This window comes from Stegostoma tigrinum, chromosome 45 (assembly GCF_030684315.1).
Source record: "Stegostoma tigrinum isolate sSteTig4 chromosome 45, sSteTig4.hap1, whole genome shotgun sequence".
NCBI lineage: Eukaryota > Metazoa > Chordata > Chondrichthyes > Orectolobiformes > Stegostomatidae > Stegostoma > Stegostoma tigrinum.
Window position 1 is genome coordinate 3,454,565 of NC_081398.1, and position 27,779 is coordinate 3,482,343.

The 27,779-nt window shown below is 43.4% G+C and overlaps 1 protein-coding gene across 2 annotated transcripts in view; it reads right to left on the reverse strand.

Moving 5' to 3' along the window:
- Nucleotides 1–1,600: 1,600 nt before the first annotated feature.
- Nucleotides 1,601–27,779, reverse strand: part of chrne (cholinergic receptor, nicotinic, epsilon) — a 37,931-nt gene continuing 11,752 nt past the window's right edge. The window contains exons 6-12 of one of the 2 annotated variants that reach the window (XM_048524249.2): nucleotides 22,413–22,510; nucleotides 21,430–21,630; nucleotides 19,831–19,945; nucleotides 11,176–11,290; nucleotides 8,470–8,677; nucleotides 3,958–4,091; nucleotides 1,601–2,081 (exon numbers count right to left, since the gene is read on the reverse strand). In XM_048524249.2, the coding sequence (XP_048380206.1) occupies nucleotides 1,914–2,081; nucleotides 3,958–4,091; nucleotides 8,470–8,677; nucleotides 11,176–11,290; nucleotides 19,831–19,945; nucleotides 21,430–21,630; nucleotides 22,413–22,510 (1,039 nt within the window). In that variant the 3' untranslated portion in view covers nucleotides 1,601–1,913. Of the gene's footprint in view, nucleotides 2,082–3,957; nucleotides 4,092–6,727; nucleotides 6,756–8,469; nucleotides 8,678–11,175; nucleotides 11,291–19,830; nucleotides 19,946–21,429; nucleotides 21,631–22,412; nucleotides 22,511–27,779 lie in introns of those variants that run through there. The other variant, XM_048524252.2, reaches the window with a different exon arrangement.

Sequence of the window (27,779 nt, forward strand, 5' to 3'; positions counted from 1 at the left end):
TAACTAGGTGGGCAAAGCAATGGCAGAGGGATTTCAATGCACATGAATGATCAGCGTATTGTTTAAATGGGAAAGAGCTAGAAACAAGGGACAAAGAACTTATAGGTTTGTATGCACAAATGAACAAGATGCAAAGGTACAAAAATCAGAAACTATTAGAATGTTACCTTTTGTGTAAAGGCATTTGTGATAAAATGACGTTCACTATGAATAAACAAAACCAAGGTTAGATCACATCCAGAGGCTGCTGTCGACTATAGAGAAATGCACCTTAAAAAGGATATTTGACATGGGAATGGGTGTAGCACAGACTCATGAGAATATGATCAGGGCTCCACAGGTTAGATTGTGAAAAGAAATTCCATAAATTGCCTATATTCCCTCTTAACTTGAAGATCAAGGAATGATTGTGTTGAGGTTTGTGGGATTTTGAGGGTGATTAATGGGCTAAAGAGAAATATTTTCCATTGGTAGTAAAATGCCATATTAAATTCATGCCAGGCCATTTACAAAGTAATTTGGGCAACTCTCCTGGCAAATTTTGGTGGAAGTATTGAATTCTCACTCATAAACAAGCCAGGCAGAAAATAATTGGCACTTGGCTCCAATAGATGTGAACTGGGTGCTGTCATCATTCATTGACTGTAGATTTGTTATTCCATGTCGGGCAAGCGGTCACTGTTTGTCATTTGAAGCAAATACAGCCTTTTTTTTTGTTTGTTTTCCATTCACTTTTGTTGGCATTCAATTAATGTCGACATTTTCCACCATTTGAATGCTTTCCAGCGTAGTACACCTCCACATTGAATAATGAAAATATGTTATGCTACACTGGGTGTTAGAGCAATAGAAGCAGTCCCTTTTTACAGGGTTTTAAATATGGTATGGCGCTAAGGACAGGTAACCTGTGTAGCTTGTTTCTTGTGGCTTCAGTTACAATGAAGTCAGTCGGGCCGTTGATGATGGGAAATAGCAAAACATTCATAAATGTGAGCTTGTATTTCTCTATATCAGGACGTCCACTACCTACCGCCCTTTGTCTACTTTACTTTTGGTCCTTTACTCGTCCTTGCTTTGTGGAATTGGCTTCATGAGCTGCAGCTGCTCTCTGGTACCTTTCTCAACCAGCCAGTTTCCTGGGGGCAAGATAACTACTGTTCACTCTAACTATACCCCTAAATTATTTTATGAACTTCTTCTATCAGATCGCCTCTCGACCTCCTACGCTCGCAGCCTATCCAGCCTTTCTTTCCATACCTGGCAAATCTCTTCTGAACACTCTCCAGCTTAATAATATCCTTCCTATAACTGGGCGACGAGAATTGGACAGAGTAGTCCGGAAGAGGCCTCACCAATGTCCTGTGCAACCTCACCGTGAGTTCCCAACTCCGATACTCAAAGGACTGACCGACGAAGGCAAGCATGCCAAATGCCTTTTTTAACCACCCGATCTATGTGTGACGCAAACGTCAAGGAATTTTGTACCTGTGCCCCAGGTCCCTCTGTTCTACAACACTACCAAGGCCCTACCATTAATTGTATCAGCCCTACCCTTGTTTGTTGCTACTTTTGAATATAATCAGTTAAATAAATGAACAGGTGGTTGTTAAAGCCTTTATTACAAATAAGATGGCTTATCTTTAAAGAAAACTCATGCATTTTGACTTCTGAAAAACAACTATGCAGTACAATGCAATCCAGGGATTTTAATAATACTGGCATCTTAAATCTTAATATTATGTTCACATGAATCGGGGACATCATGGTGCTTATTAGGTCCTTGTAACTTTGCATTGAGGCTTGCCACTTCTGAACGTAGGTTTATTTTAAAAGATTAAAAATAAAACAGATCAAAAATGTTTGAGGTTCCCAATTAGAATTAGGAAGGAAATGGATTTAAAGTGGGGTGCACATTAATCTGGTCTATATTTCCTTGGATCTCCAGGAAACGGGAATTCTGGTGCTTGGTTGAAGTGCCCTGTGAGGAAGATTGTCACAGTGCCAATGCTAAAGAGGAGAAGTGCAATCCAGAAACAAGCCTTGTCGATAACCTTTCCAATCAGAATCCAGTTTTCATTCTCCTGAAAGAACAGAACAAAGATTTTGTTGTTGTAATTTCAGCTGTTCTGGGCCTTAAGTTCACTTGAATCCAGCTCTCTAAACACTAATACATTGACCTAATTAAATGAAAAACAGACATGCCTCACGTGAAACATTAAGGGATGGTGCTTGCATTTTACGTATCAAATAGTGTCTTTTACAGACTACTGACACACACATAGTGTGGTAGATGGAAATGTACAAACACCATCATTCAAAATTTACAGCTACACTGTCCAGAACCTGATTCCACAATGTCTACTGGTATTTTATTGACCTGTGTTTGAACTCATTCAGTGCTTGCTTAAAAATAATTTCTACCTTTGTATCTTTAAACAGACACTTTGGGAGCAGGATTTCAATCTATGTTATGCTCCTATTCTTCTACATCATAACCGCTTTAAAAGTATTTAATTGGACATGAAACACTTTGGGACAGGTTGTGGAAGGTACTACCTAAGTGTAAGTTTTTTTGACCTTAGAAGAACAGATAATAGGACTGACAAATGTCATGTACCAGGCAATCACCACCCAAAGCAGAGAATGTAACTGTCATCCCTTGACATTCAATAGCATTACCATCATAACTGATTACTAACCACTCATTACCAAATCCCCTATTATCCACAAACTGGAGGTCACCATTGACCAGAAGCTGAACTGCACTGGCAATATAAATCCACATCCAAAAGCATTCACGACGTCCACGCCCAACGCTCAGTAGCACCAGTGTGTACTATTGACAAGATGCACTGCAGAAACTCACCAAGCATCTTCAAACCCCACAACCATATAGAATCCCTACAGTGTGGGAAACAGGCCCTTCAGCCCAACCAGTCCACAATGAACTTCAAAGCATCCCACCCAGGCCCACCCCATCTACACATCCCTGAACACTACCGGCAATTTAGCACGGCCAATCCACCCAGCCTGCACATCTTTGGACTGTGGGGGGAAACTGGAGCACCAGGAGGAAACCCACACAGACACAGGGAGAATGTGCAAACTCCACACGGACAGTCGCCCGAGGGTGGAATCAAACCTGGGTCCCCAGCGCTGTGAGGCAGCAGCGCTAACCACTGAGCCACCATGCCGCCCCAGAAAGAAGCCTACACCTAGATTTGAACTCTGATCACAGGGTTCAGAAACCGGCACGCTCACCATTACAACATAGCAACCAGAGCATCTAAGTTCTCCTCCAAGCCATCCGCCATATTGGACATGGAATTTTGGCTCTGTTCCTTCAGTGTCACCGTGTCAAAATCTTGGAACTCCCTCCCTTATGGCATTGGGAGTCTGGACTGAAATGGTACAAGAAGGTAGCTCACAGCCACCTTCTCAGGAGCAGCTAGAGCTGGGCAATAAACACTGGCCAAGTCAGCGATGCCTAAATCCATGAGTGAATAAAAAAGATACCTCACTTATCAATGTCAAATCTGGAAGTATATGCAGGTTTCAAGGTCAAATCATATTTCAGGCAACAAACTAGTATGTAGAAATTCATAGTAAGACTGAATTACAGCAACAACAATAATTTGCATTTATGAAGCATCTTCTGTCATAAGATGTCCTAGTGTGCTGCATGGATACTTTATTCATTTGAAACCAAACCGCACAAGGAGATATTAAGAAAGGTCAGAAATAAATCTTAAGTAAAATCTTAAAGGAAGAAGCAGAGAGGTAGAGTTTAGGGAGGAATTTCAATAGTTTAACAGCTCACCTGAAAGATGGCACATCTGACAGTGCAGCATCCCCAACTAAATGCACTGGGAGTGTTAGCTTAGGTTGTGTGTTTAAGTCTCTAGAAACCTACAGTTACAAGCTTTATAACCAATTAATATCCTTGCACATACTCACAGATCCAAAATCATTCTGTTCTTTTGTGCTTTTGGCAATAAAGTTACAGGCATCAACACAGGTTTTTATCTCTGGGGCAAAGTGAGCCAGGTTTCTGTACAGGTCAACTGTGGTTCCAATATCAATGTCTGAACCTGAGTGATATGGAAATATAAGAATTATTATTTATTTAAAATTGCAGGTTAAAATTTTTTTCCCCCCGTTCTTAATTTCCCCGCCCCCACCTCCAACCCCTTAACGTGCAACATTATCAACAAGAATGGTTCAGCAATTTGCTCGAAATTATTAATTTACAATAATTACAGACACATAATGATTTTGAGCTTGCATGTGAAAGATGAATTTGAGCTAACAAGCTATGCTAAGAGAGGCCCACTCTAGCAAATTCTTGGTGAATGACTTGCAAGAAATGGAGTAGTGAGTTGCCCCACCTGCTCCAGAAGACACCTGGAAAATATAGAGCATAGAAACTCATCAGATATTTCAGTCAATGTTGAAGAGCTGCAGACAGAGTTCAACATTGGGTTGTGGCATTTTTGGAAGAGTCTTATTGAACCATGATGTGTATGTGCTTGCATTCACAGTCATGCTGTCACTCTCATGCACTGCAGGACTACATGCGATGACTGAAACCATATCATGCACAGTAAGCTTCTCTCAAACAGCGATGTGACAATGTTTTGGTGATTGAGGGATTTATGTTTGAGAGATTAATATACACTGGGTAAAACTCACCTGCATACCTGAAAAATGTTTCCTTTGGATGTTTCATATCTCATGAGTTACAATAGTGGTTTGCCTGAGTGAAAGAGGAGTCGAAAGGCAGGCTCCAGCAGTGCAGCACTGTTTCAGCATCAGACTAAAATGTTAGCATAGAGTGGGACTTGACATACAATTTCCTGAAGCGCGGAAAGCACTGAACTGTAGCTGAAACTAGCAACTAATTCAACGCAGACCAGCAGCTGAAGCTTTGCAGTTTGCAGAACTCCAAACCACATCATGAAACTGCTGTGAAAGCTTCTAATAAGTGATACAAACAATATTTACCGACAAGCATGTGTAGTAATTGATGCAAAACTGCTAAAAGATTGGTATCTTGATTATGTTTGAGAACAAGGAGAAATTTCCTAAAGTTCTGTCATTTTGGCACTTTTCCATGTGGTCATTCACTTATTGCTGGACATTAGATTGCAACCAATAATACATGATTTGCTTTAATTAATGGACTACTTGTGCTGAGTTAGCTTGGCTTATTTTAGAAGTTTCCAAGATAGGATGCCCAGAACATAAGGAATCTCAGTGTGGCCCACCCCAGGAGGACCAACTTCAGACTAGATCTCATTAGATTACTGCATTGCTGCTAGTTTCCTTTCCCTACTCAAATGGAAATTGTCTTCTGCAATTCCCTTTAGTTAGATAATATTATCTTTTGGAGAACAAGATAGAGAATGTTCAAGAGTGTTTCAGGATTTGCAGCATTTACTTTGAAAACATACTGATATTTTCAGGAGATGCCCATGGGAAGCGATGGTAATTTCAGGAGTGAGATAATAATCGCAACATATCCCTGGGAATTCGTCAACACTCACAGTGGGACCCTCATAGTGTCTTTACATGTATGAGAGGTCTAGGAATGTACCAGTTTCTACAGGGTATTCCCCAGGTGCATACTTGGGGTCCCACAAATGGACATTTTAAAATCCACAGTTTATTTATTCTACTATCGTAGATAGCCAGTGCTGGCCAGCTCAGCAATTGCTGCCCATCCAGAATTGCACCAGATTTGAGTTACTTTTCCAATTATTCCAGGAACCAGCATGAGTTAAGATGGGCTAGAATTGGACATAAGGGTAGGGTTAATGAAGCACACGTGGTAAGATACAGTGAGAATTCTCACTGGGTTTCACGACGAGTCTTTCCAAAAAGAATCAACACAAATCGCACTTAACGAAAATTATGCAAGATTCAGCGCAATATTATTTTCTTTGATTCCACTCCATTTTTGCCTTGCTACATTCCTGGGAAATGCCTTGGGATACCTGACTGGGTTGAAAGTTCTAAACAGAAGTTTAGGTATTTTCACTCATTTTTTCTCAATTATTTTGCCCTTCTGCAGGCGCCCTTCAAGCATGTAATTTAATAGGTTTCCCTCTGACTAAGTCACAAGAATATAAGCTGTTGCCCCTCTGCAGCGCAAATGTAACCATTATATGACCAGGATGCCACTTCCGGCGTCCTTTACTCACAACTCTGTGAAGAGTTGTTGTTCTTTGTGACTAGAGGCATTTAGCCTAGTTTTACTCTTCCACTGCAGAAAGCAAAGGACTGTATTGGGATTCTGGAATAGCCATGCCAGTAAGCAAGTAGTCAATTTCTGCAGGAGTTGCTTAGAGCCATAGGCCCAAACAGCTGCTTCATCAATAACATTCTCTCCATCATGAGGTCAGAAATGTTCATTGATGACTGTGCAACATTCAGCACCTTTTGCAACCACTTCAGCATCTGAGAAATCATGTCCCTGATGATATCCAGACTTTGAGTGACAAATGGCAAGTTACATGTGTGCCACACAAATGCCAGTCAATTACCATCTCCAACAAAAGAGAATGTAACCATCAACCCTTGACATTCAGTGGCATTACCATTGCTGAATTCCCCAATATAAACATCTTGGGGCTCACCACTGACCAGAAGTGACCTGGACCAACATATAAATACCACAGCTACAAGAGCAAGTCAGATGCCAGGAATCCTGCAACGAGTAACTTACCTGCTGACTCCCTAAACCTCTTTATCATCTACAAAATACAAATGAGGACTGTGTTAGAGTACTTCTCACTTGACGGACTGCACTCGAGTGCAGCTCCAACAAAACAGAAGGAGCTCAACACCATCCGAGGCAAAACAGTTAGATTGATTAGCACCATGTTCATTTTCCCCACCTCCACCACCAGTGCTCAGTAGCAGCAGTGTGTTGCATCTACAAAACACTGAAAAAATTCACTAAGGCTCCTTAGACAGTAACTTCTACCTTATGACCGATATATTTATTTCCCTTTATCCATCTAAATTGTACGGGATCACCACCCAACTGCAAGTTCTCCCCCCAAACTCACCTTCACTGTTCTTACTTGGAAAATATCACAATTCCTCATTTTTGCTGGGTCAATTTCTTGGAACTCCCTCTCCAATGGCTGTAAATATCATATTTTGTGCTTTATTTTTGATTATGGATAAAATGGAATAAGAACTGGCTCGAAACCAAGGACTATGGGGGAAAAAATATCATTGCATTCTTAAAAACAAATGACTGTACTGCAACTCACTGTCAGTTGTGTTTACATTGTTGCTTTGCAAGCATTTGGGGAGGAGAGATAAGATGCCACAGGACTGGGATGTGTGTGTAGAGTGAGATTTGTCCCACAAATAGATTTCTGATTGCTTTGTGCAGTTGTGACCAGTGGTGGATGCCAGAAGTCATCTGCCTGAAAACAACTCTCTGCTTGCTTGCTGGAAAGTAAACAGCTTGAGTATTTATGATCGGGAATTAAAGCCTCCAACTGTGCTATAATTTAACATTGGACTATTCACAATAGACACTGTCTAAGACTCTCTTACCTTAAGTAGATGTCACAAACAATAAACAAATACACCCTAAAATAAACAAAGGAAAACAGCTGAAGACCTGAAACAGGAAGAAATTGCTGGAGAAACTCAGCAGACATGGTGGCACAGTGCCTCACAGCACCAGGGACCTGGGTTTGATTCCTGCCTGGGGCAACCGAACGTGGCATTTGCATGTCCTCCCTGTGTCTGCCTTGGTTCCCTCCAGGTGGATCTGGTTTCTTCCCACAATTCAATTACATCTAGGTCAGCTGGGTAGGCCTTGCTTTAAAATAAACATGGTGCAGGGTTACAGGGATGGGGTGGGTGTGGTTGGGGATGCTCTTCAGAGGGCCAGTGCATTCTCAGAGAGCTGAATAGCCTCTTTTTGCACTGTAGGAATCTATCATTCTGGCAGCATCTGTGAAAGAAAGCATAGTTAATGTTTCAAGTCAGAATAGAACAACGGTTATTGGACTTGAAATGTTAACTCTTCTTTCTCTCCACATATTCTGCCAGACCTGCTACGTTTCTAGTAACTAATGATCTAATATCACCGTTTTATATATCAATGGGCAATTTTGTTTGTGACTGTGTGGTTTTACAAGAGGAGGTGGGAGCTATTCAGCTTTGAGCCTGTTTTCCCACAATGTTAGATTATGACTCATCTGTTCCTTACAAAAGCCTTTACATTCTTACCTGACAAACTATATCACTCGTTATTTTGAAACATTAGTTAGTCCATATCTTAGTGGGATTTTCAGTTGAGCATTATCCAGATTTTGACTACCCCTTTGTGTGAATAAATGCTTCTATGTTGACATCCCCACTCAATATGATGAAATGTCCTGTAGAACTTGAAAGCCTTAGAATATGAAAACAGAGGACTCATCAGCATCACCATCTAACCTGCAGATGGCTTGTTCAGTCTCTTCAGTCCGTGCCTATCTCGCTGTCTTTCAAACATCAGTTCGCTCCGTGGTTTTTTGAGAATATATTCCTCCGCTTTTATCATAATCCCAAAGGAGCTCCTGCGCCTTGGTTGGTGTGTGTCCAAGGAATCTTCAGGAGACTCCAAGTGCATGCCCAAATACTGAGGCAGAAACTCCAGGAAGATCTGCAAGTAAAGCCTGTAAATCAGCGAGGTTCATGTGGTAACCATAAGCAGCTCCCTGTACACTGAGTCAGTGCAGCCGAAAACCTTTAGGCTTTTCAAAGACAGCCTTTACCATCTACTTCTTTCCACTCAGCTTGACTCTTATTTGGGGTACTGCTCCAGTACTCCAACACTCATGCCCAAACAGTTTTCACAAGCCGAAACTTTCTGCTAGACGCATTCCCTCCTGAATTCACCATATATCGAAATACATACGCAATTACTGCTTAGTGATCGGGAAAGAGAAGCTGAACTATATTTTTCTGCCCAACTGTCCAATTTAAAAGCTAGGTGATTCTTCCCCTGAGCCTGGCTAAATTAACCATCAACAGTTCTAGGCAGTGGGACATGGAGGGGGTCAAAATTCCCTACTGGCTGCTTCTCTTCCACAACTATGTTCATGCCCCTGTGCCCCTGGGGGAGAGGGAGAGAGAGAGAGAGAGAGAGAGCACATGGTGTCTACCAGCACCCTCAAAGCCTTTAGAGAGAGTTTGGTATCACAGGAGATGGGAGTGCATGATCTCCCCTTCCAATGCTATTTTGATTTAGTTTACCCATGTTCCGTCCTCATCTCTTTTGTTTTTGTTTTTAATCATAGAATCCCTACAGTGTAGAACAAGGCCGTTCTGACTCTGCTCAACCCTCTGGAGAAAACCCCACCCAGACCCACACCCCACCACCAATTCTATCCCATTTACCCTATATTTCAAATAGCTAATTCACTTACCCTGCACATCCTTGGACACCACAGGGCAATTTAGCATGGCCAACCCACCTAACCCGCACATTCCTTGGCACTGTGGGCAATTTAGCATAGCCAAGCCATCTAATTTACACATTCCTTGGCACTGTGGGCAATTTAGCACGGCCAATCCACCCTAATCTGCACATCTTTGGACTGAGAGGGGAAACCGGAGCACCCGGAGGAAACCTACGCAGACACGGGGAGAATGTTCAAACTCCACACGGACAGTGACCCGAGGATGGAACTGAACCCAGGTCCTGTCGCTGTGAGGTTGCAGAGCTAACCAAATGCCTTGCTAGGCAGAGCTTTTAAATTGTAATTAGTTTAATGAATCAAATGGGTGATTTAGTGGTGAGTTTTTCTTTAGAAATGCAGCTAATTAAATTTGGGATCATCCCTGACTTTGTGTGGATCTACCACACCAGGAGAATCCTCGTGAATAGTTACATAGACTGCAGCGACCTGGAGTTGCAGGGCAATGATGCCCTGGGAATGTGTGGTGCATAACTCTTTTAAGGAGCTAGGACAAATTGAAAGTATCCTTTCCAAAGAGATGGGTCTCTGAGTTTATAAACAGAGGCATAAAGGCAAGCAAGCTATGCTAAACCTTATTGAAATATTGGTCAGGCTCCAATTGTGTCAAAATCATCTAACCGCATATTAGGAAGCATGTCAATACCATAGAGAGGATACAGAGAAGGTATGCTAGAATGCTACAGCATTGCAGTTATGTGGAGCAGCTGGAAAAGATGGGATCATTCTATTTAGTGTAGGGAAGGCAGGATTTTATTTGCAGTCTTCAAAATCATGATGGATTAAAAAAAAAGGCAGGATGATCGATGATCAAAGGACACATATAAAATTGTCAACACAAAGAAGATCAATGACAATCAAAATTTTTTAAATGCAGTGAGCTTTTAAAGGCCATGGGAGCAGATTCAATAATATCTTCCAAAAAGGAATTGAACAGGTATGTGAGGGGGATTTTCACAGTCGTTAAGACTAGGGGTTGTGGGGCTAATTGGACAGCTTTTTGCAAAGTTGGATCAAATGGATTCCTCTTGTGCTGTAAGGTTCAGTGGTATTTTAACAAATCTATGTGCCCTGGTTGTTCAGGCTGTAAATCAGAAATTCCACTTAGAAAAGAGAGTACTGAAGGAGGCAGCCATCACTGCTCCCACTACAGTTTATAAAATCATGAGGGACATAGATAAGGTGAATAGCAAGGGCCTTTTCCCTCGGGTAGGAGAGTTCAAAACTTGAGGGCATATTTTTAAAGTGAGAGGATAAAGATTTTAAAATCTTTACCTGAGGGGCAACCTTTACATATGGTGGTCCATATGTGGAATGAACTGCCAGAGGAACTGGTAGATGCAGGTACGGTTGCAACATCTATAAGAATTTGGACAGGGACATGAATAAAGGGATATGGCGCAAATGCAGGCAAGTGGGACTAGTTTAGTTTGGGAAACTTGGTCAGCATGGATGAATTGGACCAAAGGGTCTATTTCTGTGCTGTCATGACTCTATAATTAGAAAGTGGAATATGTGACTGTATATTGCAACACAGCTCCAAATGTTGGACACCAGCCTCTTGTGAGGATAAAGAAAATTGGCATTTAAAGTAAAACATGCAAAAAAAGTTGACACTTGGAGAGAAAAATAAAAACTTACATTCATAATTCTGTAAAAAAAAACTTGTAAATGCCCTTACTTGTTTGATCTTCTCAGACATGCTGTGGGTGTTCGGTGTCCTCAAGGAGACATTTAGGACTATGACACAGTTTGTTACAATCAATGTACAGACAATCATTACAAATATTAAATATCTGCAAGAGAAACAAACAATTTAGTTTTCACATTGCTGGTTGTGACAGCTGGCTGCGTGCAAAATGTCTGCCACGTTTCCAACATTTCAAAACCGACTTCAAAAGTATTTCGTGAGCTGTGAAGGGCTTTGAGATCTCCAGTAATCATGACAAGCTCCATATAAATGCAAGTCGTTTCTCTTTCAAGAAAATTAATCCAATAGTCAACCTCAGTAACACTTCACGGATCATTGCTGGAGAAGAGGACGGTGGAGCTGTTCACTCTTGACAGAAGATGGATTACCTACTCCCAAACACTGCGGCTCCTCGATGGACATTGAGCAAGGATGGGATAGGATTTTGTTGAATACTGCCACATGTTCAAATATTTGCGCTGACGCAACATTGTGCCCTGTGAGTCATCTACCTCTTCCTCTCTATTTCAAGTCAAAGCTAATTCAGAAGAGGTGAGCAGGGCGGAGAATGCGGTGCTACTAAGCAGATAGGATCTGTTGATTAACTCTGGGTGACCCCAGCAACCAACCCTGAATTAAATTCTCAAGCTGATTCCTGCATTTTTCAACTGTCCTCAAACCAGAAAAGATTTACAAGGATGTTGCCAGAGTTGGAGGGTTTGGTCTATAGGGCAAGGCTGAACAGACTGGGGCAATTTTCCCTGGAGCATTGCATGTTGAGGGCTGACCTTATTAGAGGTTTATGAGAGCAAGAGGGTCATGGATAGGGTAAATAGCCAGGGTTTTTCTCCCCAGGGTAAGGAAATCCAAAACTGGAGGGGGGGGGCATAGGTTTAAGGTGAGGGGGGGAAAGACTTAGAAACAAATCTAAGGGGCAACTTTTTCACGCAGAGTGATGCATGTGTGGAATGAGCTGCCAGAGGAAGTGGTGGAGGCTGGTACAATGACAACATTTAAAAGGCACCTGGAGGGATACATGAATAAGAACAATTTAGTGGGACATGGGCCAAATGCTGGCAAATGAGACCAGATTAATTCAGCATATCTGGTCGGCACGGACGAGTTAGGCCAAAGGGTCAGTTTCACTGCTGTACATCTCTGTGACCCTATGTTTCTTTCGATTTATGATGCCAACTAGGACTCCCTCCAGTTGGAGCTCTTCTGTTTGTTCATGCCTTTACCTTTATTCCCTCTTATTTCTCTCCTCTTTGTGGTTTTCCCTTTCTCCCCAACCCCCTGGAGAGAGGAATTGCAGACAGAGTGGGTCAAGTAACACTGTGGAATGGAGCGAGTGGGCCCAGTCCCGCAGTGGAACAGAGCGAGCGGGCCAAGACCCGCAGTGGAACACAGCAAGCGGGCCAAGTCCTGTGGCAGAACGGAGCAAGCAGGTCAAGTCCTGCAAGTGAACAGAGCAAGCAGGCCTAGACCCCCAACAGAATGAGCAGGCCAAGTCCTGTGGCAGAATGGAGCAAACACTAGTCAAGTCCTGCAGTGGAACCAGCATGGGCAATTTGGTCTTGTGCTCTGGGGCATGCAGGCATGCCCTGTGAGTCCCAGAACACCATGAGCAGCAAGCTGTGGAGAATTACGTGGGCTGCGAGGCCTTGAGCAGCAAGGCAAGAAGTCCCACAGCAGCACATGGGATACAGCCCCAGAACAGCGCTCTCAGCGAGTCCTGGACAGTAGAACACTGTAATATTAACCCCTTAATATTTTCCTATTTTTAACTTATTTTCAACTCTGTAATTAAGCAACTACTTCTGATCCTCCGCTGTTTACAAGAATTGTACTGAGGTACCTGTACATACAATGTCTGCCTTCTTATGGCGACATCTTAAGAAGTTTTCACTGTACTTCTACAATGGAGTACATGTGACAATAAAAAGGATATTGTATTTCATTGCATCAATGAATAGTGTTCCATCAAGAAAGTCATAAAGAGTCAAGAATCCAGAAACAATCCCATTGCCAGTAAAGAGCTCTGCACTGTCAAATGGGTTATCTTTCAGACGGTTCGTGAAACAGAATCACTAAATTTATAATTCTATCGTGGTATCGTAGTATAGTGAATAACTATTGGACATGAAATCCACAGAATATGGTTCAATCCAGCTGCAGCATTTATTCATTTTATTATTGATGGTTGAGGATAAATATTGATCAGGACACCAGGAATAAAAATGCCCTGGTGTTCTTCAAATTAGTGCCACAGGGTCTTTTACAAATCCCTGAGAGGGCAGATGGGGCCTTGGTTTGACACTGTCGGATAGACAGCATGTCTAAAAGTGTGGCACTTCCTCATACTGGACACTGAACTCCTGTCCTGAATTTTCTTACAAATCCCCGGAGTGGGATTTGAAACCAGGAGCTGACTGATAGAATGACTGTTATGAGTAACCTTGGTTTTCCTGAAATGGCAGGGGGGGGGAGGGGGGGGGGGGGAGGAGGGGGGGGGAGATCAGCCATGTGACTTCATATGTCATACATTTGCTGGGGACCAGAAGTGATGGTTTTATTTTTCCCTCCTGCCCAGGCATTCACTATCTAAACTTACAGTTATATAAGTACGAGGTAGTTTAAGATTTAGGATCAGTGCCAATCTGCTTACTTAGGTAAGTGGAGGATGAAATTTAAATCCTTTCTAGCTGGGATCAGCTGTCCTTTCCTGAGGCTTAATATTGCATAGAGTTGACACTATTAATAAGTTCTGTTTTAAATGAGGCATCGGAAATTGAACAGTTGTCTTTCCCCTTTGAGTCTGGTTGTTTGTAACCTGCAATGGAGATGAAACCTGATTGCTATGTTACAAAAGGTAAGAATATTAGTTTGCATAGTCTCTACCTTCTGCTTTACAGCACGCACAAGCGGATTGCTGAATCGCTTCAGAAGGAATTGAGAGAAAATCAGGTGGCAATTTCCTGCCTTGTTAAAACATTAGAACTCCAGCAGCTTTGTAAAGTCAAGTTCTGATGTTAGCTCCCTGATTACCAGAAAATACTGAATTTAATTTTATAGCATGGTGGGATTATCAAATGTCTGTCTCAAATCCTTCCAAGACCTTGCACCCTTCCCTATCTCTGTAACCTCCTGAATCACTGCAGCTTTGATATCACAGCATTCCTTCAATTCTGATTTGCATTGTTCAACCATTGGTGGCCATTCCTCCAGCTAGCTCAGACCCTCGTTCTTAGCTAAACCTCTTTGCGACTCTCTCTTCTCCTTTGAGACACTGCTTAAAACCAAACTGTGACCAAGCTTTTGGTCATCTGTCCCGATGTCTTCCTTCCTGGCAAAATCGGAATCATCCTGGGATGTTTTATAACATTAATGCAGCTGTATAAATGCAATGATTTTTTTCTTTAATCTGACATTCGCTCCTTCATTAGGCTATGGATGTTAGGGTACAAGTGGGAATTGCAAGCCAGACTTTTGTTGGCTAACAATATAGATGTTGCATACAGAAAAGTTGCAGATGCGTTATTATCTAAGGCCTGAAGTCTAGAGCGCTCTGCTGCTATTCGTAATGTTCCAATGAAACCATGAACTTTAAGCTGTCATTGCCCTGTCAATTTACATGAATTTCCCAGGTTCACAAGAAGACTCTTCATTCATTCCTTACATTCCTGAGGCTAGAAAAGCTAATTATGTTGCCTAAACTGTCATTGACTGATTCAGTGTCACTACGATGTGGAGCTGGAGGAACGCTGCAGACCAGGCAGCGGAAAGGAGCAGGGGAGTCCACGTTTCAGGTCGGGACACTTTTATCAGAAATGGGGAGGGGGAAGGGAGCTGGGAAACAAACTAAGGGAGGAAGGGTGGGGTGGTGATAGGGGGATGCAGGTAGGGTTAGTGGGGAATTGGTCAGTGGGAAGGGTGGGGCAGATAGATGGGGAAGAAAATGGACAGGATGTATCAGGTCAAGGAGGGTGGTGATGAGAGGGAGGTTTGAATTGGGATGAGGTCAGGAGTGGGACGACTTTAAAACTGGTGAATTCTACATTCAGGCCATCAGACTGTGGGCTGCCGAGGTGGGATATGAGATGTTGCTCCTCCAGTTTGTGTGTGGCGTCATTACGGCACTAGAGACGGCCCAGGACGGACATGTCATCGAGGGAATGGGAGGGGGAGTTAAAATGGTTAGTGACCGGAAGGTGTTGTCAATTATTGCATAGACAGCACAGATGCTCCACCAAATGGCCTGCGAGTCAGCACTTGGTCTTGCCGATGGAAAGGAGGCCACAGGAGCAATGGATGCAGTAGTCCAAGTTGGAGGATGTACAGGTGAACCCTGTAGAGAAATCAGAATTAACACTTAAGGTCCAATCACCCTTCTTTAGAACTGGTGGTTGCTACGATACTGTCAGTTTGTATGTGTAGAGGGTGTAGGGAGTAAATGATAGGTGGGGCTACTGCCCAAAGAGAGAGAAGAGCAGTTGGATAGACAAAGGAGTTGATAACAATCTGGCTAGGAGGGTGAATAGTTGTTACTGGGGACTGTTAGTGACTAATAATATGTAGTGTGTAATGGCAGGCTATGTGACTGTGTGTGGAGTAGGGAGCTACGACATGGGAGAGCTCAGGTCCTAAAATGATTGAACTCGATACTGAGCCCGGAGGGCTGCAGGGTCCGCAAGCGGAAAATGAGGTGTTGTTCTTCCAGCTTGCAGTGAGCTTCGCTGGGACACTGCAGCAAGCACGAGACAAAGAGGTCGGTCAGGGAACAGGGTGGTGCGTTACAGTGGCAGGGAACTGGAAGCTCAGGGTCCTTTTTGCGAGCAGAACGCAGATGTTCTGCAAAGCGGTCACCCAGTCTACACACTTCATTCCCACAATGTGCAGGAGACCACATTGTGAGCCGCAAATACAGTAGACTAGATTCTGGGAATTGCAAGTAAAGTGCTGCTTCACCGGGAAGGTATTTTTGGGCCCTTGGATACTGGGGAAGGAGGAGGTAAATGGGCAGGTCCTACACCTTCGGCGGTTGCAAGGGGAAGTGCCATGAGGCTTTGGGGTTGTTGGGGGTGAAGGGTGGACCAGGGTGTACCAGAGGGAATGGTCTGTGCAGAAGGCAGACTTGGGATTGGAGGGGATGTGTGTCTGGTGGTGGCATCTCGTTGGAGGTGGCGGAAATAGCAGCTGACGATCTACTGGGTGTGGATGCTGATGGGATGGTAGGTAAAGATAAGGGGATCCCTGTCGCTGTTGCCGGAAGGAGACACGGCGTGACGCTGGAAGTGTGGGAGACGGCCCGGACTCATTTGAGGGCCCTGTCAACAATGGTGCTGGGGAATCATCACTGAAGGAGAAGGTGGACATTTCAGAGGCTCCCTTGTTGAAGTTGGCCTCATCGGAACATATATGGTGGAGATGGAGGAACTGAGAGAATGGGATGGAGTCTTTACAGGAAGCAGGGTGTAAGGAAATATATTCCAGGTAGGAGTTGGTGGGTTTTTGTGGATATTAATGGCCAGCCCATCCCCAGAAATGATAACAGAGATGAGGAGGGAGGGAAGGAAGGAGTCAGAGATAGACCAGGTGAAAGTGAAGGCAGGGTGGAAATTGGAGGCGAAATTGATGAACTTTCTCAATTCCAGATGAGAGGGAAGCAGCGCCGATGATATCATTGATATACTAGAGAAAGAACTGTGGGTGGCAGCTGGAATAGGACTAGAACAAACAATGTTCAACATGGACCCCACAAAGATACAGGCATAACTGGGGTCCACGTGGGTACTCATGGCCATTCCTCTGACCTGAAGAAAATGAGAGTCGTTAAAAGAGAAGTTGTTAAGGGTGAGGACGAGCTCAGCCAAGCGGAGGAGGATGGTGGTGGATGGAGAGCCCTGAGACCATTATGGTTGAGAATGGACATGTAAAAAGATTGCACATGCATGATAAACAGAAGGCAGCTGCAGCCTGCAAACTGGAAATTCCAGAATCAGCGTAAAGCATCAGAGGAATTACGGATGTACGTGGGCAGGGACTGGAGCAGAGGAGAAAAGACTGAGTCAAGGTAGGAAGAGATGTGTTCTGTTGGGCAGGAGCAGGCTGAAACAATGGGTCTCTTTCTGATGAAGGGTCTAGACCCGAAACGTCAGCTTTTGTGCTCCTGAGATGCTGCTTGGCCTGCTGTGTTCATCCAACTCCACACTTTGTTATCTTGGATTCTCCAGCATCTGCAGTTCCCATTATCACTGAAACAATGGGTCTGCCTGGGAAATCCTGTTTGTGGATTTTCAGAAGGAGCTAGACGTGATCTGTGCAGAGCTTGGAGGCAGTCAGGTAGAGTTTGGGGGGAGATCACCAGATGAAATGAGGTCAGTTACCATAGTTGATACAGTGATGTGATGTACCACGGTGGCATCATGGTCCAAGCATGACCGAGAACAGGCAGAGAAATGCTGCTGAGAAGAGTGAGGGAGGTGATCTGAAATGCATGAGTTTCAATGTGAGAAGTATAATAGGCAAGGGAGATGAACTTAGAACTTTGGTTAGTACTTAGATCTATTAATGCAATTACAGAGACTTGGCTAAAAGAGGGATAGGACTGGCAGCTTAATGTCCCAGGATTTAGATGTTTTGGGGGTGATGGAAAGGGATGTAAAAGGGGTGGGAGGAGGTGCATTGCTGATAAAGGAGTATCTCACAGCTGTACTGAGGGAGGATATATCAGAGGACTCATGCAGTGAAGCAATATGGGTAGAACTCCGGAACAGGAGTCTGAAATCACAATGCTGGGAGTATACTACAGGCCTCCCAACAGCCAGCGGGAGACAAAACAGAGAAGATGCAGACAGATTTTGGAAAATGTAAAAAGTGCACAGTTGTTGTGGTGGGTAATTTTAACTTCCCCCGATATTGACTGGGACTCACTATGTGTCAGGGCCTTGGATGGGGCAGAATTTGGCAGAATGGCAGAATGTTGGTTGGAGGTGGCTGTTTGTCCCCAAGTCCTGATGGGATCTATCCCAGGATATTGAGGGAGGGAAGAGAACATAATTGCTAGAGCATTCACAGACATCTTTATATCCTCTTGGGCTACAGGTGAGATCCCAGAGGACTGGAGAATAGCCAATGTTGTCCCGATGTTTAAGATGGGTAACAGGGATAATTCTGGAAATTTCAGTTCACTGAGGTTCATGTCAGCAGTAGGGGAATTATTGGAAACATTTCTTAAGGACAAGATCTATATACATTCAGAAGCAAGTGGACTTAGTAGCGATGGGCAGCATGGCTTTGTTCAGGGGAGGTTGCGCCTCACTAACTTGATCAAGTTTTTCAAGGACGTGATGAAGTTGATTGAGGGAAGAGCGGCTGATGTTGTCCACCTAGACTTTGGTAAAGCCTTTGACAAGGACCGTCATGGCAGGCCGTTACGCAAGGTGAAGTCACATGGTATCAAGGGTGAGCTGGCAAGATTGATACAGAACTGGCTTAGTTACAGGAGACAGAGGGTAGCAGTGAAAGGATGCTTTTTCAGAATGGAGGGTTGTGACTAGTGGTGTTCCACAGGATTGGGACCTCTGCTTTTACTAGTCTATATAAATGAATAGGAGGAAAATTTAGTGGGTCTATTTAGTAAGTTTGTGGAAGATACAAAGATTGGTGGAGTTCCATATAGTGAGGAAGATTGTCAGAAGATACAGCAGTATATAGATCGGTTGGAGGCATGGGCAGAAAAATAGCAGATGGAGTTTAATGCAGATAAATGTGAGGTGATGCATTTTGGAGGGAGAGTTACAGGTGAAAAGTACACGGTGAGTGGCAGAACTCTTAGGAGTATTGATATGCAGAGGGATCTGGGTGTGCAGGTCCAGTGTGAAGGGTGTGAAGATCAATGAAGGTGACTGTACAGGTAGATAAGCTAATAAAAAAGGCCTATGGCATGCTTGCCTTCATTGGAAGGAGTATTGAGTATGGGCAAGTTATGCAGCAGCTTTACAGAAGTTTAGTTAGGGCACACTTGGCATATTGTGTACAGTTCTCGTCACCATACTACCAGAAGGATGTGGCTGCTTTGGAGAAGGTACAGAAAAGGTTCACCAGGATATTGCCTGGTATGGGGGATTTTAGCTACGAAGAAAGGTTGGATAGACTGGAACGCAGGAGGTTACAGGGCAGGTTTTATGATTGTGAATGGCATGGATAGCGTGTAAAATATGAGGCTTTTCCCCCGCAGGGTGGAGCGGTCAAGTTTTAGTGGACACAAGTTCAAGGCGCAGGGGTGTGGGGGCTGAAGTTTAAAAGAGATGTGTGAGGCAAGTTTCTTTGCACAAAGAGCGGTGAGTGCCTGGAATGTACTGCCAGAGGAGGTGGTGGAAATAGACACAGTAACAACGTTGAAAAAGCACCCGGATGAATACAGGAATGGGATGGGAATAGAGGGATACAGATCCCGTAAGTGAAGTATGAAAGGGCAATATGTGTTGAGACAGGCTTCAAGGGCCGAAGGTTCTGTTCCTGTGCTTTTTTTTTTGCTCTTTGTACTACACCAGACCATGTCTGTTGGGACGTCTAGGGAGGAAGTGTTGAGGAATCCAACTGTTAACAACTTACTAACTGAAAAATTAGACCTACATCACTTACTTTCCAATGAGTGGAACATTTAATGATGTTTCTGGAATCTTCTGTGCAATCAAAAACAGAAAGACAGTCTGGGCCAGCAGCACAGAGATGGAAAGTGTACATTTTTGACAGCCAGCTATATAGAAATTAAATAAAAGGAAAATGTAATTAGATACATTTCACTTATTTTTCACTGGGATTTCACGCATGTACCCATAATCTGTCTCCATGTTCTGCTTTCCTTTCTTCAGCAACTTATCTAAGAAAATATTAAATGTCGAATGGCCTCAATTCATTCACTAAAGTTCACTGTGAATTCTATATCCCCACAACACCCTTTGTTAAATGAACTGTTGCACTCCACCTTGAATCTCCTACATTTATTCATGAGGAGTGTTGCAAGAAGTGGAGTTTATTTATTTCATGGAATCCCTACAATGCAGAAGCAGGCCATTTGGCCTATTAAGTCCACACTGACCCTCCAAAGAGCATCCCAAGCAGACCCATTCCTACCATGCAACCTTATTGCCTCTAATCCTGCTGTTCCCATGACTGATCCACTTACCCTACATATCCCTGGACTCTATGGGCAATTTAGCACGGCCAATCCACCTAACCTGCACATCTTTGGGCTGTGGAAGGAAACCGGAGCACCTGGAGGAAACCCATGCAGACACGGGGAGAATGTGCAAACTCCACACAGATAGTCGCCTGAGGGTGGAATCGAACCTGGGTCCCTGGTGCTGTGAGGGAGCAGTGCTATCCACTGAGCCACCGTGTAATAAGGATTGTTGACATGCATGAGTATAACCCCATTGCCAAGATTGTTGAAGCTTTCATTCCTTAAAGTTGTCAAGCGCTCGTCTTGGAAACGGGTTTGTTCAGTTTGAAGCTGGTCACTTTAACTTCAGTGGCTCATTGGCTTTCACACCAGAGCTCTAAGTGCCCAGCGAGAACGAACTGTCACTTGGAACTTGTATGTTCTTGCACAAGAGAGCATCTTTTGCCAGTTCGGATGGTGGAAACAGCATTTATTGGTTGTTCCACATTGTGCTTTGTAACTCTTCCTGCACAAATACAAGAGCTAGGCTTAGATGGGCAACAAAGGAAATAGATTAAATGCTGGAGTTCAGACCATTCATCCCTTGCACCAATAGCAACTCTTCTCCTTCTCCAAAAATATGTGCAAACGCTAAAGGCTGTCGATGCTTCTGGACAGTTAGAATCAACAGATTTTGTTGGGTTAGGGTTCCAATCTCCCTGGAAGGCGCTGTTTCACGATGGAATAGAGCATCCACCAGAAAAATCAGACCCTGTCCAAATGAAGAAAGGCGGGCTGGGAGAGGCTTTATTTGGCTGTTCTCCTGGGATGGCATCGCATTTGAAACCTGGTCCTGAAATCTTCCCTGAAACCCACACTGAGCTTGTGGTGGAGAGAGTTGATATTTATGGATGTGGTGCTATTGTTTCACGTACACTCAGCCAGGTAAGTAGAGAGTATTCTATCACGTTCCTAACTTTTGGCTTGGAGATGGTGCTCACTTGTAAGGTGTCAATCTCTAGCCACTCCTTTCCTGCCCATCAACTTTGTATGTCCATGTTGACATCTTTGATCCTTACCTTGTGCTGGGAGAAAGTAGACGAGGACTACCAGTGATGAAATGAGGACACAGGGAATAATGATGTTAATGACATAGAACAGTGGCTTCCTCTGGATGATCAAGAAGAAAATAATCTCCTGGTACTCAATATCGTCCATTGAGAACTGACTATTAATGTGCCTCTTTGCTGGTTTGTGTTTAATCGTCCACTCTCCATTTTCTGTCGAAAGAAAATAGATACCTGAGAGTGAGTTCCACAAACAAGTTGAATATCTGATATTGAGGTACACAGAGAACGATGGAAACCTCGGAAAGAATTATGCAAACATTAATTTACACCCAAGAGTGAATTAAATAACAAACGTTGGATACCTGGGAGTGAATTATATCGATAGGACAGGAGATTGTGAAATGAATGAAGAGGTAAGCTGATTTAATCAAATACAGCAGAGGACCACAATTTGGTAAGGGTCAGCATATCAGGATAGATCATGGACAGGAAGGAAAGGTGAGAACTAGGATGATGTAAGGATCATCACAGGGCCTCCTGGGTCAGACTCTGCAACTCCTCAAAATAATTGCAGAAGAGAAACCACACCAGGTTATAGTCCAATAGGTTTATTTGAAATCACAAGCTTTTAGAGCTCTCCTCCTACTTCACATGATGAAGGAGCAATGCTCCAAAAGCTTGTGATTTCGAATAAACCTGTTGGACTATAACCTGGTATCGTGTGACTTCTGACTTTATCCACACCAGCCCAACACCAGCATCTCCACCTCAAAATAAATAAGTCATATTTGAGACACAAAAACAAAGTTGCTGGAAAAGCTCAGCAGATCTAGCAGCATCTGTGAAGGAGAAAACAGAGTTAACGTTTCAGGTCTGGTGGCCCTTCCTCGGAACTCAAGTAATACTTGAGACCAGGTGAACGTGTAACCCTAATGAGAGCTAGCATCCCAACGACTAAAACTTAAAAATCTAGCAGTGTTATTTCAAAGTACCGGTGAAATCTTCAGGATCTATATGGATCCACTCGATCAGCGTTCCGTTCTCTTTTGATAACTCCAAATTTATTTCACGGGCATTGTATGCCTGGGATCTGAAAAAGTAAGAATTCATACGTTCTTCTTATCAATCTATTTCTTCCTCTTTCTCATTTCCCTATAGCTTTATAACTCTAGCTCATTTTCATACATCCATAAAGGTAAGAAATGGTCTTGTACATCATCTCTGGCCTTGAAAACCTCAAGCAAGCAAACACCTCCCATACCACTAGTAATGGTGACCCTTACACATAGTACAGACAAAAGTTGTGTATAGTTGGAGACTTTGCAGTTCAAAGCTAAACAGATGGCAATGGCAAACCTTGCTCTTTCTGTGTAAGTGGGCATCACTGACAAGGCTGGGATCTATTACGCACCCCGTTTGCAACTAAATGGTTTACTGGGCCATTTCAGAGGGCAGGGGTTATGAAGGAACCACGCTGGAGTAAGACTGGAATCTACCATAGGTTGCACCATGCAGGGACAACAGAGTTCCTTCTGCCAAGGGCATGATGGGTTTCTATGTCAATCCTACTCTTTGTGGTCACTTCTACAGATACCAGCTTTCTGTGTCCAGATTGGAAATCAGTCTTCGCGTTGGGAAGTGAATTCTCATTCTCTGCATTATAAATCCAAATCTCTGGATCACTCATCCGATAGCATAACCACATCACTGTGGCCTAATGCAGTCCTTTGGAGGATAGTAAAATTAAATGTTTAGATATTATATGTAGAATTCATCATTCAAAATATCCTGGATTTTCCCTTGAGAATCAGTCACTGTCTGATGTTCCAGCAGGTTTAACATCAAAACCTCACTATCCTACATCTTTTGGCTCCAAATTGCATTTTGTTGATTTATGGAATGAGCTGTTGTCTGGGCCAGCATTTATTGTCCATTCCAAAAGCCCTTGAGAAAGTAGTGGATGAGCTGCCTTCTTGAACCACTGCAATCTATTTGCTGTAGTCAGACCCACAATGCTGTTGGGGAGAGTGTTCCTGGATTTCGATCCAGCAACGCTGAAGGAACAGCAATATCTTTCCAAGATAAGATGGTTAGTGGTTTGGAGGGGATCTTGCAAATGGTGATGTTCCTATGTATCCGTCTAAATGGGTAGTGGCTGTAGCTTCGGAGGATGAAGGCTAAGGAGCCTTGATAAATTTCTATGTTGCATCGTCCGTGGTTGCTACTGAACGTTAGTGTGGAGAGAGTTGATATTTATGGATATGGTGCTGTTGTTGGACCTACACTCAGCCAGCGTTCCGTTCTCTTTTGATAACTCCAAATTTATTTCACGGGCATTGTATGCCTGGGATCTGAGAGAGACAGAGACAGAGAGACAGAGACAGCAAATGAGAGAGTAAGAGAAGGGTTTAGGGCCTGCACATCTGAAAATGTAGTCACCAGTAGCTGGGGTAATTAAAATAGCGTATGTTTGAGAGACCAGAGTTAGAGGAGGACAGATAGCATGTGTTTCTTTTTCTAAAGAAAACCCTAACATTTCCTTTTATTATTAGTGATATTCTTAAAGTTACCTTTTAAAGTAAAATTAAAACAATGTAAGTTAAATCTTCAGTGGTGAATCTTTGCAATGCTCTGTCCCAGATGAATGTCAAGGCTTGGCCATTGAGTATGTTCAAGTCTGCGATCCATCAATTTCTAGATATTAAAAACATCAAGGGATGTAGTGATTGTGCCAGTAAATGGTGCTGAAGCAGAGGACCAGCCATTGATCTGCAGATCATTGCTGGAGGAGAGGGCAGTGGAGCTGTTCACTCTTGACATGAGATGGATTACCTACTCCTAAACAGGGAATCTCCTACATGGATATTGAACAAGAATGGGATAGACTCAGCTGAGATCTGCCACATGTTCAAATATTTGTGCTGATGGAACATTGTGCCCTGTGAATCATCTATGTCTTCCTCTCTATTTCATAGAACATAGAACATTACAGCACAGTACAGGCCCTTCAGCCTTCGATGTTGTGCCGACCTGTCATACCGATCTCAAGCCCATCTAACCTACACTATTCCACGTACGTCCATATGCTTATCCAATGATGACTTAAATGTACCTAAAGTTGGTGAATCTACTACCGTTGCAGGCAAAGCGTTCCATTCCCTTACTACTCTCTGAGTAAAGAAACTACCTCTGACATCTGTCCTATATCTTTCACCCCTCAATTTAAAGCTATGCCCCCTCATGCTCGCCGTCACCATCCTAGGAAAAAGGCTCTCCCTATCCACCCTATCTAACCCTCTGATTATTTTATGTGTTTCAATTAAGTCACCTCTCAACCTTCTTCTCTCTAATGAAAACAGCCTCAAGTCCCTCAGCCTTTCCTCATAAGACCTTCCCTCCATACCACACAACATCCTAGTAAATCTCCTCTGCACCCTTTCCAAAGCTTCCACATCCTTCTTATAATGCAGTGACCAGAACTGGACACAATACTCCAAGTGCGGCCGCACCAGAGTTTTGTACAGCTGCAGCATAACCTCTTGGTTCCGGAACTCGATCCCTCTATTAATAAAAGCTAAAACACTGTATGCCTTCTTAACAGCCCTGTCAACCTGGGCGGCAACTTTCAAGGATCTGTGTACATGGACACCGAGATCTCTCTGCTCATCTACACTACCAAGAATCTTACCATTAGCCCAGTACTTTGCCTTCCGATTACTCCTACCAAAGTGCATCACCTCACACTTGTCCGCATTAAACTCTATTTGCCACCTCTCAGCCCAGCTCTGCAGCTTATCTATGTCTCTATGCAACCTACAGCATCCTTCATCACCATCCACAACTCCATCGACCTTGGTGTCGTCTGCAAATTTACTAACCCATCCTTCTACGCCCTCATCCAGGTCATTTATAAAAATGACAAACAGCAGTGGACCCAACACCGACCCTTGCGGTACACCACTAGTAACTGGTCTCCAGGATGAACATTTCCCATCAACTACCACCCTCTGTCTTCTTTCAGCAAGCCAATTTCTGATCCAAACTGCTATATCTCCCACAATCCCATTCCTCCGCATTTTGTACAATTTCAGGTCAAAGCTAATTCAGAAGAGGTGAGCAGGGTGGAGAATGCAGGTGCTACTAAGCAGATAGGATCTGTTGATTAACTCTGGAGGACCCCAGCAACCAACCCTGAATTAAACTCTCAAGCTGATCCCTGCATTTTTCAACTGTCCTCAAACCAATAAAATCATTAAAAGATTTACAAGAACGTTGCCAGGGTTGGAGGGTTTGGGCTATAGGGTGAAGCTGAATAGGCAGGCGCTATTTTTCCTGGAGCGTTGGAGGCTGAGGGGTGACCTCATGGACGTTTATAAAATCACAAGGGGCATGGATAGGGTGAATAGCCAAGGTTTTTTTCCCAGGGAATCTAAACTTAGAGAGCATAGGTTTAAGGTGAGTGGGAAAAGATTTAAAAGGGACATAAGAGGGAATGTTTCAGCCACAGGGTGGTGTGTGTATGGAACGAGCTGCCAGAGGAAGTGGTGGAGGCTGGTACAGTTACAACATTTAAAAGGCATCTGGATGGGTCTGTGAATAGGAAGGGTTTAGAGGGCTACGGGGAAAATGCTGGCAAATGGGACTGGATTAATTTAGGATATCTGGTCAGCATGGATGTGTTGGACCAAAGAGCCTGTTTCCACACTGTACAGATCTATGACTATGATCCCATTGAATGCTGGAGGCTAGAATGACCAACTTTTGCTCCTTTTTCAGTATTCTTAAGCCACTAGATACAAACTGGGACAGATCCCATTTCTCTCCCTGAATTATCTCAGAGGAGGTGCAGGGTTAGTGCTACAATTTGAAATATTGTATTGATTTCATATAAACACAATTACTTGACGAGAAGAGCAAGCTTATGTGGGAAAGAGTTAAGTTCATCTGGACACTCCATCAGCAGCTGCTCAAGCATTAGCGCATAGCAAATCTGAAATGTTGGATGGCTTTCAGTCACCAGTGATCTATTTCTCTGACTCCTCTGAACTGTCACAGAATTATACTGAATATAGAGGACTGAAGTGTGTCATTCAACAAGAATCACTTGTATTCTTGTAAACATTTGGAGTCATACTGTGTGGAAATAGACCCTTTGGTCCAAATCATCCATGCTGACCACATATCCTGAATTAATCTAGTCCCCTTTGCTAGCATTTGGCCCATATCCCTCTAAAACCTTTCCTATTCATACACCCATCCAGATGCCTTTTAAATGTTATAACTGTACCAGCCTCCACCACCTGTCCTGGCAGCTCAATTTGTACACACACCACCCTCTGTGTGAAAAAGTTGCCCCTTAGGTCCCTTTTAAATCTTTCCCCTCTCACCTCAAACCTATGCCCCTCTAGTTTTGGACTCCCCCACCCTGGGGAAAAGACCTTGCCTATTCACCCTCACGATTTTATAAACCTCTCTAAGGTCACCCTTCAGCCTCTGACACTCCAGGTAAAATAACTATTAAGCCTGCTAAGCCTCTTCCTGTAGCTCAAAGCCTCCAATCCTGGCAACATCCTTGTAAATCCTTACTGCACCCTTTCAAGTTTAACAACATCTTTCCTACAGCAGGGAGACCAGGATTGAATGCAGTCTAACCAAAGTCCTGTGCAGTGCAATATGACATTCCAACTCCTAAACTCAAACCACGGACCAATAAAGGCAAGCGTACCATATGCCTTCTTCACTACCCTGTCTACCTGTGACTCCACCTTCAGGGAACTGTGATCCTGCGTTTGGATTATTTCAGAGGTGTGTTATGAGCTAAAATTGGATACTCATTCATGTGAGGACATATTAGCCGAGATGACCAGCAGTTTGATCAAAGAGGTGGGTGTTAAGGAGCAACTTAAAAGAAGCAGAGAGTTGGAGAGATTTGGGGAGAAAATTCCAAAGCTTCGGGCATTAGCACATAGTTAGAGGGAGGTGAGGAAGAGGCCACGGAGGGATTTCACACAAGGATGAAAATTTTAAAAGTGAGGTTTTGCTAGTCTTTATGCCACAAAGCCTCCTCTGATCCTTCTTCATCTAGCACCTGTCAACAGATCTCAGTATTCTTTCTCTCACACATGTTTATCCAGATTCCCTTTAAATAGATCTGTATTATTCATCTCAACAACACACCGTAGTTGTGAATTCTCATTGCTGTCTGGGTAAAAAAAAAAGTTCTTCTGAGGTTCCTAAATGACTTTTCATTGACTATCTTACATCAATGATCTCCAGTTTTACTTTTCTCAACAAGCAAAAGCACTACTCATACCTTATCATGACCTTCCAAATTTTAAAGATCTGTATTTTCAACCTTC